This window comes from Odontesthes bonariensis, chromosome 4 (genome assembly GCF_027942865.1).
Source record: "Odontesthes bonariensis isolate fOdoBon6 chromosome 4, fOdoBon6.hap1, whole genome shotgun sequence".
NCBI lineage: Eukaryota > Metazoa > Chordata > Actinopteri > Atheriniformes > Atherinopsidae > Odontesthes > Odontesthes bonariensis.
In genome coordinates, this window is record NC_134509.1 from 8,965,686 (window position 1) to 8,978,534 (window position 12,849).

At 40.5% G+C, this 12,849-nt stretch overlaps 1 protein-coding gene across 12 annotated transcripts in view; it reads right to left on the reverse strand.

Moving 5' to 3' along the window:
- The window catches only part of camk2d2 (calcium/calmodulin-dependent protein kinase (CaM kinase) II delta 2), a 47,291-nt gene extending 36,492 nt beyond the window's left edge, over positions 1-10,799 (reverse strand). For 7 of the 12 annotated variants that reach the window (XM_075462819.1, XM_075462808.1, XM_075462818.1 and 4 more), the window contains exons 1-2: positions 10,336-10,798; positions 6,193-6,287 (exon numbers count right to left, since the gene is read on the reverse strand). In XM_075462819.1, coding sequence (XP_075318934.1) covers positions 6,193-6,287; positions 10,336-10,397 — 157 coding nt within the window. In that variant the 5' untranslated portion in view covers positions 10,398-10,798. Of the gene's footprint in view, positions 1-6,192; positions 6,288-10,335 lie in introns of all 12 variants that reach the window. The other 5 variants (XM_075462816.1, XM_075462815.1, XM_075462810.1 and 2 more) reach the window with 2 other exon arrangements.
- Positions 10,800-12,849: the final 2,050 nt, after the last annotated feature.

The following is a 12,849-nucleotide window of genomic DNA, read 5'->3' on the forward strand; positions in this document are numbered from 1 at the left end:
AGCTTATCTGGTCGCTTTAAGCACTTTAACATTCACTTCTAACCTTTGAAAAGTTTGACAAAAACATGTAAGATTCCACTGCCAGATTTCTTCCAGAGCTGTTAGCCACATCTAGTGACCTTTATCAGTAGATAAGGTTTGCCAAGTTGTCTTGTAGATGATGAAGTTGCTATTATCCACTAATAAGGGCCATGAGGAGAACCTGAAAGTTTTAGAATAAATCTCGAAAGAAAACATGAAGAATCCAAAGTATTCCTAACTACAGTGTAGGGTCTACAGATTGCTCAGACTGCTTAGGGTCTTTGAAGTTTCAGCTAAGCTTAAATTTAATTTTCAATCAGTGAAAAGTCATGACATCGCTTGCTACAAGACATGGAACGGACAACAGACCCGAGATTAACCATAAAGATAGTAACGGTGAGGATCTGACAATGACTGAAACTAACCAAGGTGCATAAATACTGTGGGGGAAGCGATGATGAGTGACTGCAGCGGTGACACACTGTAATCAGGTGAGTGTGGGACCGAGGACCAAACAGGAGAACTGAGATTAAGTATTAGTGAGAATGTAGTACAGAGTAAACTATAAACTAAACTGTCAAGGCAAATCAAGAATAGACTAAAAACAGAGAATAAGTCCTAATTAAAAAAACAATAACTCAGATCACTAAGAACCCAAACAAGACACCAAAAACAAGCAAAACACAGAGAATCCAACGCAAGGAAATCAAATAAAAAATCCAAACTCTGGAGTGTAATTACAACTTAGAAGTGCAATTTTTACTGTACTCAGATTTAGTCATGTTAAAGCATGATCGTCACATGTTTCACACCATCCCAATTTCCACTGTCAGACTGATCTGCAAGCCGAGGGGGCATCAACTGAAACCAAAAACCTGGCTCCTTTCAAAAGATGAGATATCTTCAACATTGTGTACGTGCACATGTGTGTGTGAGATTGAGACACAGCGTGACTGCACGACCAGCATTTATTTTTAGCTTTCAAGTACCCAATGAGTCATGTGACCCCCCCCCCCCCCCCCCCCTTCGTGTCACTGATCCCTCATCCTTTCCTTCCCTCCTGTTTCTCCATTTCAATATCTTTGCCTCTTCCACAATCGTACCCTCCCCCCCCTCTCTCTCTCTCTCTCTTTCCACTCCCCCTTCAACTCACTTCAAAGCGTGGCGATGCAGAGTAACAGTGATACCTGAGGAACACAGGATTGGAACCGATGAGAGAGATGGAGGGGAAAGCAGATGGGCACATAAATCTTTATCTTGTATAATAGGGGAAAGCCACAGAAAGTGTACCGTATTCAAAAAATGAAAATACAGTAAATAACTGTAAGAATTACACCTCCACATAATGAAACCATCCTGAAGGAAGATCAGTAACAAAGTGGTTTGTCAGCGATGCAAAATGGATTCAAAGGGATATAACGAAATGATACACTTCCGATAAATTCAGGAATGAATATTCAAAGAGATTAAACATGATGAGAAATATCCTCCAATGGTGCATCAAAACAAATATTTCTGAATCAAATATAGTCCTGTTTCTTTACTCTGTCGCTCTCAGTGAAATGCAATACCTGCAGAGGGAGATGGACAGGGAATTTCATTTTAAAAATTCAAGACACCTATGCGACAACACTCAAACAGATAAGGGATTTCAGGCCTTATGCACAAGCAGAAGCACAGCCGCACACACATCACAACACAAAAGCAAATATAAAGTGACAAGAGAGCAGAAGGAGCAGTGGTGACAGGACACTGACATGCATGAAGGGAGAGGACAACTGCTGTGAGGAATATTCTGAATGCACAAACAAAAAAACTCTTAAATACTGACTTGCCATCATCATCTCTCCCTCTCTCTGATTATCTGTCCCTTTCTGTCTGCCTCCTACCCTTTTCTTCCCCTTTCTATCCCCTCTGCCTCCTCTCATTCACTGACTCATCTGCTGCTCTTAATGAAATGCTGCATAATCAGGATTGTAGATTGCAGGACTGTGACGGGTCCTTCAGGCCCACCACACATCCGTGCCTTCATTACCAGAAAACATCCAACGCAAACGCTTTGATCTGCCTGCATTTCAGCCACCAATCCCATCCTAAACCCCTTTCAATTATATATACCCACACACGCGCCTGCACACGCATACGCAAACACATAGTGGTAGAGAGTGGGTGGGGGAGGTCATGATCCTGGCAGAGAGAAGGGAATCAGAGTTGCAATTCTAGAGCTTATCGCAGAAAGAGGCTAAGACCATATCTGACAGGCCAGCATGTCCGGTATGTAAACCTTGAAATGCACACACATAAAGTGTGTGTGTGTGTGTGTGTGGGTGTGTTTTTTACACACAGACCCACACGCTAAGAGGTGAGAATATTCTTTCAGTGATTTTTGGAAAATCTGGCCATGCAAATGGCAAGACACTGATCCATCTGCAGAGGTGTCTGTTACCAGCACTGCAATCAGCAAGCGGGAGAATCAACATGGGCAGACGAGAGACAGAAAGAGAGGAAGTGCAAAAGGACTGTTGAGACAAGAGAGAGGGAAGCAGGAAAGAGAAAAAAGATTAAGGGAGCAAAGAGAATGATAAGCCAGAGGGATGCAGGGATGAAGGCAGGAATATATGGTGGGTATTAGTGGGGAAAATTTTGCAAGATGGGGATGGGTGTAGGCTCCTGGTGAAGAATATGACAGTTCTTGTAAATAACCAAAAAAGGAGAGCAGATATAAAAGAGGAGGAAAATTAAATGCAAAAGAGTTGAGAACAAGGAGAGGGAGTTTGCTAAGTTGGGGAGAGACTGGGGGCAGCTGGAGTGAAATGAATGGGAAAATATTGCAAAGACAGCAAGTGGTTGTTTCTTAATACATATATAATACACTGTACTCAAGACAGAACACACATTTCCATCATCAAAATGAAACTATGTGTAAAGACAAAACGTGTGCACAACAGCAAATAAAAAATTAAGTGAAAAGTACAGATTTTGGTTAAGAAGCTCCGATCACATCTTCAAAGATGTGACCACTTGCACCAGTTGTATAAAGGATAAGTATGCTTCAGATTGCCTATTTAATTGTGGAATACTTTGGGATAATGCAGAGAGGCACATTTATTGTTATTTGGATATATGGCTGCAAGGGTCTGAAAAGAGTTTGTTGCAATCTGACAAGGGCACCTTGACTGCATCCTGTTTTTACACCCGCCTAAGACAACTGTGGCGATTGCGGTGTGGTAGTGAAAACTGTGGTTTGGAAGTACAAATAAACAATGCATTTTTTGGCCCCAATCCAAGAATGTTAAGGCGATGCAGCCACACTTAATCCATCTCTAACACAGAGCTGATAAGTCTGGCTATGCAAGAGGAATCAGACATAAACTAGCATTTATAAAGAAGGGATGTGCAGAGAGGTTATATGTTACTCACTACAACACCACAGCTAGCTCCTCTCTGAAGCTGTGGAAGCATCGCAAGTTGCTGCTTTCTGCGCTTTCTCTCTGCAAGCCTGAGTTATGGCAGCCAAAGCCACAGAAGATGTTGAAATAACAACAGGAAGCACAGTCGTGTTACCTGAGTGACATGCAGATGGTTCAGTTTTAGACGGCCCAATGTGGAACAGAACATTGTGTTGCATTAAGTTTTTCTAAAAGTATATTGGAACATAGAGAGTCTGTCTTCGCCCCCACAAGACAAGACAGCAGACCGTGTTGTAACATGAAGGTTCTGATGCTGGGAACATGCAGTGGAGGTAAATAATTTTCAGTATAACGTTCATAATTCAGTGTTCGCTTAAACTTTTTCTGTGTCTCTTCTGATTAGCTGTTAGCTTGGCTCCACCATCAGAATTCCACCTTGATTCTCCAAATTGAGAGCACTCTGACGGACGTCTACTGAAGGTCAGAGACAAACAACTCAGAAGCACTTAACTCAACGCTACAAAAAGAATATCCCTTTCATTAATAGCCAATAGGAAACACTGGTTGCTATGCAACAAAAGAAGGAAGGAGGTAGTGAGAAGGTTTACATAAGCAGATTTACGGCACGCAAGAAATCCATGAAAATGTTGTTTTGAGGCAGTGGTCAGTGGCACTAAAGTCGGTAAGAATTTGGAAACGTGTAGAGACTAACAAAGATAAGCATTTAACTCAGAGCTGAGGCAGAGAAACAGCAGGACTTGGTTCATACCCATAAGTATGTTAGCCACGCTTTTTGCATAAATGCATAGTTTAAATGGCCATCTGTTGAGCTATTTTTATACAGAGCTCTGTTTGTGTGAACAGTGTGTAAATATAGGTAAAGGAATCAAGTTGAGAAAAGGTAATATGTATATTTAATGCTCTTCCTTACAATGATTATCCATGTGACATCTATGCCTGGTTGAAAAGCATGCTCATCTTGCAAAATGTGTGATGTGTAAATACAGGTAAAAAGTAGTTGGGTCACCGTTCACTAGGGAAGCAAATCTAAAGTAATTTTTTGAAAAGCTAATAAATGTGAATTAAGACACGTTTCCATCATATAGGCAACATCTTTTGTGGTTGTATTTCAATTAAAGAAATAGTGGTCCTAACCAGTAAAAAACAAAAACTGGGGTGGACATCTTCAAGAGCAAACTGGAAGAGAGCTCCCTATCTTCCCTATCTTATTCTTATTCATCTTTTCTTTCTTTTTTTCTGTAATGAGAGCACTGCAACAAAGGAATTTCCCGCAAGGGTAATCCCTTGATTCTGATTCAGGAGTTACTTCAAACTCTGGGAATAACTGGGATGTTATATCATTTCTGAGCGGAAACTGGTCAGTCACATAGGTTTATCGCGTCTCAATCTTTCCCAGGTGAGACGCAATTCCCAAAAAAAAGTGTTTCCAAGCCCCAAACCCACATCAAGTTTTTTCAAAACAGGCAAACCCCAGAATTTGTAAACTTTTTTTTTTATTATTATTCTTAAGGTTTCCATTGACCTTTTTTCTTTTTCACATGTTCTGAATGCAAATTTTATTAATGACAATGAAAAAAATGGCTAGCAAGGTGGGAATATTTCTGAAACAATAATATGATTATATCATATCATTTCCCTGATTAAGTACCTAAAACGAAGAATATGGAGATCTCTAATTAAGTCAGATATGTTGAAGCTGAAATGAACTGAAACGCGTATATATATAGAGATATATATATCTCTATATATATATATATAGATATATATATGTATGAGGTACAATATTAACAAAGGCCTTTGTAGATAACTAATGAGTTTTTTTCTCTACATATTTTCAAATTGAAGTGATACGGTATACACTCACATGAAATCGTGCTTACAGGTGGCTGCTCTGGTTTTATTGGCAGACCTCGCTGAGACATTTGTAGTCTGACAGTTTATTTTTATGACATATACATTTTTATGCCCTGGTTTACTTGCTTGTGTGTTCTAATATCAGTCGCTAGTTTTGACAAACAAACTCGTAGTGACAAAACTCAACACAGGCTAAAGAAAAGGAGAAACCTTAGAGGCACGACACCATTGGTTAGTATTCACAAATAGGTTGGGTCAAGCCTGTGCTTGTGCGTGCACATTTGTGAGTGTGTATTTATGAGCTAGTGTATGAATATGTGTGTATGTGTTATGTGTGTGGGTGTGGGTGTGGGTGTGGGTGTGGGTGTGTGTGTCCCAAGCCTAAGGCAACCAGGCCAGCGGCTACAATTACAGTGACGGATGTGAAAGAACTGGGTCGGCTTCGCAAGAGATCTGCCCCTGGGACGACAAGACCAGCCAGAGCCCTGAATCAATACGCAGCACATGCACACACACGCTTAAGGTTGTGTGTGGCAAACATTTACATTAAAGCCCAAGAACAAATATATGAAGTGAGAACCCCACACCACAAAAGTGCAAGTGAGGAAATACAGGACATATTACTTGATACATTCAGTGTTTTTCCTGAATGTACTTAATCAAACTTAATCATTCAGATGAGTCTTTTTCCCTTTGTCTGTCTGTCTGTCTTCCTATTCCCTGCCACATAGACGTGCACAACACACACAATCTCTCCCCGTGCCTCAAGCCTGTTTCAGGGGCAGGGATGTTCGGAGTTCATCAGCATGGAGCTCAGTGACACTCAGTGAATGTTTTTCTGGTCAAGCGCAGTTTGTGTTTCTGTATGTGTGTTTGTGTGTCCTACCTCTAGCAGAAAGCTTCTTGGTGTTGATGATTTTGGCGGCATACTCCTGTCCAGAGGAGATCTTCACACACCTCCTGACCACAGAGAACGCCCCCCTGAAAATGAACATACACACACAAAACCTTACCAATATATCCCAACAGGTTAGTCAAAAGGGTTTCAAAACCGGCCAAGAAAAGTTGGGCTTTATGGGAAAAGCCTGACTTGAATTAGCCTTTGAATGTCAGCCAGATGCTTCAGAATGAAAAAAAAAGGTTTGAGCTTCTATTTCCAATTAGCATTTATCAGCGGCATTTGTCAGACTGCCATAGTGTTAGACATTAAGAATATTTGATTGTGACTTGACTGCTGGGGAGCAAATGCAGTGTAATGCTGCATTTCAACATTTAATGCTAGATAGCAGCAAACATGGTTAAGCCTGAGGTGGACTTGCCCTCCAAACTAGCCTAGCCAGGCTTGTCTGGAGTAGGCACGTGCATGCAAGGTATAACCCCATTCCTGTGAAAAGTATATAATACATTTTACTATCTATTGGAGCATCACCCATCATGTTTTCCAATCAGCCTTGAGACTTAGCATGTATAGCACTACTGGAATAAATAGTTTACTACTGGCTTGCTGGCGAGGCAGATAACATGTCTAATTGACCAGCTGACATTAGCGAGCTACCCTCCTAACACCAAAAATAAGCAAAGAAGAGCTCATTTTCAAGTTGTTGCATTTACTTTAATACTGTATTTTAGTTTAGATGGTATCATTTCAAATTCCAGAGTTTTTTTAAAAATGACATGTTAGTTATCTGGTTTGTGCACAGTACCGAGAGAGAAAATGAGTGTGAGCTGACACACTCTCTGTCTCTCTCATTTGTACCAACATTAAAGTAACCGAATAGTATACAATCCATTATTTGAGTATAGAGAATGTGATGATATGTTACGCTGTGTTGTGAGCTGGAACGGGAATGCCATCTTGTGAGGAATGCTCCATGCATCCATTCAAGACAATTGTTGCCTGGTTAAATTTGGTTTTAATTGGCTAAAAACTATGAAATCCAGTGGAAATCTGGTCCTTCGGAAAATCGTACCCATTTTTTTTTCGGCTAATTTATTACATTTAGAGTCATTATTGTCATAGATTCATAGATTCATAAAAAATTAGTAAAGTACTTGGATGGAATGTCAGAGACTGGTCCTACAATTTGAGCATCCAAACACTATCCTGAAATTAGAATTCAGGATACAAAAGACAGCCTCACAGCAAGCAAAAACACAATATGGCATCCAAAAAAAAAAGAAAAAGATGACGTGACCTTCACATTTTCTGTTGTTCTAAGTAGTGGGGGTAGTAGCCGTGTTTTTATATAAAATTAATTATAAAATAATGCTTTGAATTGTTTCTATTTATGTTTAATGCAGTAGTAGCCTACACATACAAGTTTACTGATGTTCAAAAATATTCTATATGTTGTTTAAGAATAAGATTGGGCTCAATTGAAAAAAGAAGCAGTTGGTTTTCATTCAGACATTTAAAAATTACACTTTTTTTTTCTGTAATCACAATACAAAAATAGTGTGAAACCGTGATATCTTTGCTAAACTTAAACATACCATCAGGATCTAATGATATCGGCCCATAGTCTGTAGAGGTGTTTCCATTGTAACCATAGTAAACTTTCTTTTATTAAAAAGGATTTTGTTTTTTACTGAAATACATCTCTATTATTTGCAGTGAAATTACATTCATAAATATGACCAATGTGTAGATGCAGTAGCTAGGTGGTTACTAACAAACACTCACTCTCTAACCACGCCTGCAGTACACTTTGTCCAGATTTCTACAAATGGCCATTAGCACCTACAAACCTACAAACATGCCAACCAGCCCTACTATTGTTTGAGCCATGTGCTGCTCTGGTGTGTCAGGGACGTGTATGAAGATCAAAAAACTAGGCCAGCTATATTTGAAGGAGGAGAGGAAGGAGTGCTGCGTCTCTCATCTCTAAATGCAGCCATGGAGTCGTCCACCTGCCTTTTAACCAACTCAAGAAAAGATCAAATGAGTGTGTATACTCACCCTCAAATCGACCCTGATCTTTTTTTTCCTTTAATGTCTGAGAGGTGGCGTTACTGTACTTTACATCATTTGATTTAATCAGCATGGCAATCTGAGAAATAGATTATGCTTTGAGTCAATGTAATGGTTAGCTTCTGTACACAGTGATGTGTACTACGAGCGTGTTATCTAACATCCTCTGGAGCAGCTTGCCACTAAAGCTTTCCTCTAATTTATAGAGGATTTGTTAAAGGAAAAAAAAAATCATAGCATAACATGTTACATAAGATTTTTAGCTGACGGTCCAGTGTAGTTGGCTAGCGTGGCACTGTGAAGAGCATATGTTTGTGGAGTCCAACAGGACAGAATAAACTGTAATTTCACTTGAACTGGAAATAAATAAAGGGCAAAAGGTGAAAAACTGTTGTGAGAAATGAGCCATCTGTGCTGTGGGTTTCTTTTTTTCTTTTTCTGCTCTTCTTTTTCCCCAGGTTATTTCACATATAATCTCAAATGAAGATAGACGCATAAATACATTAATAAATTCACTACCTAAAAATCCCTGGAATTGCAATTAATTTCTCTACAACACTCAAATCTGCGTTACGTGATACCTTTTCTTTCGTCCAATGCAGCAGAGTTACTGGGTAACACTTTGAGATCGATCTGAACATGAACTAACATTTCAGAGTCTGTTAACAGATTTTTGTATGGAACCGAAGGTTGTCTGGACTGATGGAAATTTAAATCCAAAAATAAAGTGTGTGTGGCTTGTTTTTGAACATCTGGAAACATTAGAGCTATGTTGCTAGGGAGGTTAGAAAATAAAAAAAAAGAAAAGAAAAGCCAACGTGGTAGCATGGTGCTTTCACATCTGAATTTTAACAGCATGTTTTTGTTGCATCCCCTTTGTAAAAAATTGTGTGCATTATGCTGTATGAATTCAAATACCATATCTTTTTGGAATTGTATTGCCATATCATATAAAAAAAATGTTTTAACATAGGGTTGTATCTATTTCATATCTGTCTAAGAAAATAGTGCTGCACTATTTAAGGGATCAAGTGAGTTAAAAGGTGCTATAAAAGCAACATGAATGCATTATTAATGAGTGTTACGGCATGGTGTAAGATGAAGGCTGCATAGGATCATAAAGGAAAAGGACTGGGAAGAAGAGATTTCCATCAGGTGGGTTACAGAAGATCAGTGCCTCCAGGAAGGAAACTGGGTGACAGGGAGTACAATATTCTAGGCTAACTCTTTCTGCCTTCTGGAGGTCAACACTACTGTAGCTGCAGACATCTGGGGCTGTGTACACTGACTGCAGGGTGCTGAGCAGACAGCGGGTCAGACCACAAAAAAATGCACATAAGCACAGGCCTACAGACTTTTAAAACCAGGTAACACATGCACACGCGTGTAGGTACGCAGATCTTTCTCTCCAGCTCTCAGTGAGGGGTGAGGGATTCCCTGCCGGGGGTCTAATAATTGACCGCAGGTCGGTGCATGGCCGGGGAGTGTGTCTTCTTCAGCTACTGTACGTGGTGTGCAATCGCGTTACAGTGTGTGCGCGTGTGTGTGTTTCTCTCACGCGGGAGGAGGGTTTGGGAAGGGGGGGGGTGGGGGGGGGTGTGTGACAGAGGTAGAGATAGAGAGGGTGGGTTTGCAAATTGCCCCCTTTCACACACACACACACACACCGATGCCTTTTACCCTGGTGGAGCTTTTTAACGCAGGTGCTCCTCGCCCTGCTGGGGCGCCGCAAATGTCGAAATGCAGCATCAGTGGCTGCACAGGATGGAGGAAAATGACGACATCTTCTTTCGTAAGCACAAAGCAATGCTTCTGTTGACGGATTAAAACGAACAAAAAAATCCATTGCTCAGGCCTACAAGATTCACTCGATTACTTATTCACCTCCCTGCATCATAGGTTACTGACTAAACTCTCAGCGGCGCGCACACGCACGCGCCAAAAAAAATTAAAAAAACAACACAGAGACATTCGGCCCATTACATAACGAGCCGACAAAATCACATAGGGATGATACCATATGATAAAAGAGAAAAAAAAAAAAACATGCTTCCTTACTTCCCCAGCTCCTCGAACAGCTGATATTCGTCGGTAAATCGCGTGCAGATCGTTAACGCCATCCTCAAGCAGGTGCCAAAGGCTGTATGGAGAAGCAGATAAGGTGCACTCACAAGCTCTATCCCCCTCACTCGGTCGTCAACTCCGCCCGATTTTGTCCTGAACCTGCAAACCAAACGGAGGGATTCATGCACGGCTCAGGCGCATCAGCAAACAGCTCTGCTGGAATGATTTCTGCGGCAAGAGCACTGCCTGCGCGAGCTGCTTCGGTCTGGGACGCGAGAGCTTCCGGCGTTATTGGTCGCGCTTTCTTCCTACTCTTCACATGCAGCGGCTTGTCACAGCTCGTGGACGCAGCATTTTGTGTGCATTTCGGTGTCTCCGGAGCGTTTCCGTCCAACGATGTGTTGTCTTTCTGCGCGCATCAGACGCCGCACTACCGCGCTACCCCCAACTGTGCGCTCAGTCCCGCCCCTTTTCCTGCATCCTCTCACAGGCCAGTTACAATGGACAACATGGCAAAAACTGTACATGTTTGTGTAAAGGTAATGTTAACAACAATAGGCTCGCCATGCGTGGCTATTTTCAGTGCAGATGCCATAAAGCAGAGTAACCATACTGCATTTGGCTAAAACGTATATGGCATCTGTGAGGGCTAGAAAGTAAGTAACCATTGATCATTGCTATTCAACAGCTGAAGCAGAGGGGGGGGGGGGGGGGGGGGGGGGGGCTGCATGAACAACTTCACTAAAATCCTAAGCTCTAATTTGTGTTAAATCAAATCTTTTCATGCTTTGGTGTTGTTTCTTTATTGAGTCATAGCAAATCATCATTTTCTCAGTAAAATATTTGAAAGATTAGCGGATAAACAACTGGAAGAATAGCTCGTGTATAAGATATCCGATCCAATCCAATCCAATTTTATTTATAAAGCACTTTACAACAACCTCAGTTGACCAAAGTGCTGTACAGAAAAATAAAAACCAAAAAATTTAAAAGAATAAAATACAAGAATAAATTAAAAGACATACAACAGCTATATAATTTAAAACAATAATAATAATAGTCAAATAAAATAAAAATAAAAATATGTACCCTACCAGTAAGGTTTCAGAGCCTCATAGGGGCACCAGGGAGGAGCTGGGGTGCGCCGTAGCTAGTCACTGATTTGAAATATAAATATAACTCATTTAAAATATATATATTATTTTAAGACCAAGAAAAATACCATCCAACCAATGGGTGCAGAAAGCATTGAACTTTTGACCTTACTTGAACTTTCTAGGATCTATAGCTTTAGCAAAGCCATCATTATGGATTGTGTCTTACAACATAAACATCCTCATTTGGAGATTCAGTCAAAACCTGGAAAAAAGAGCAATTTTGAGCCTGACAGGACCACTACAGGTGATGTTGACAGGTGTCATGAACACATAGACAACCCTGGCGGTCGCTGACCAGGACCAAAAGAGGGCAGAGGATGTTGATGAGGTAGGCTGGCTACGTGTTCTCCAGAATTTGTGAGTCAAATATTTTGATATATATTTCTTATATATTTTTAACAAAAGCTGATTGTACCTCTATGCATGACTGGACTACAACATTTCTAAATATGCAGCATTTTGCTACGCCTGTCGGCAGTCTTTTAAAATATGGGCACATATTTCATTTGAAGCCAGTATTTACCAATAAGGGTATTAACAACTGTCAAAGTAACTTCGGAATCTGTCACACCAGGGTGGGGACACAGATTTGCCATGGAGGTGTGAAATGAGTTTAAACAAAAGACAGAAGAGAGGCTCATAAATTACAAATATGATCGACAAGGCATAGTCGATTTGGGTTATGGAGAACAGAAAGTACATGAAGGCTGCAATAGAATGTCTATGATTAACAGATTTTCAGGGGATCAAACTCCAAGGTCACAGTGTGAAGGTGAGGAGTCATCCAACGGGGGGCAATTAGGGCAGTGTTTGGGATGTTTGATGCAACAGTACAGAAGAAGTTTTCCGGCAATCATGTAGAGTGCCAAATACATCCACCATGACATATAAAGATATTACTGTATTGGCTGATATGATACAAAAAGAAATGGATGATTAGGTGAGATATGCTTTGTTCTTTTGTTGGATGAAAGTAAAGACTCCAAAAAAAAGTCAAACAAAATAAGTAAATAAAAAGGAACAGGTTTGAGTCACCGTACAATACTTGAAGCCAGTGTCAGAGGAAGTGTGACGTCATGGGCAAATTCTTGTTTTTATTTCCAAATCACTTCCAAACATGCAGTTATTGACTAAACTCTTGAGTCTCCACTCGTCTCTCAATGTTTCCCTTCCAAGGAGCCAGACTTTCCGGTAATCTTTTAAAGTGGTCTTGACGGATAGTTCTCCAGGCTTTTTGAAGGACTTTGGTTGCTTTTTCACTCATTTTCAGCTCAGTCCTTGTACTTGATATAGATGAGTTTGATGATAATGAGTTTTTCTTCAGTCTCTTAAGCCACTTAACACTGTTCTA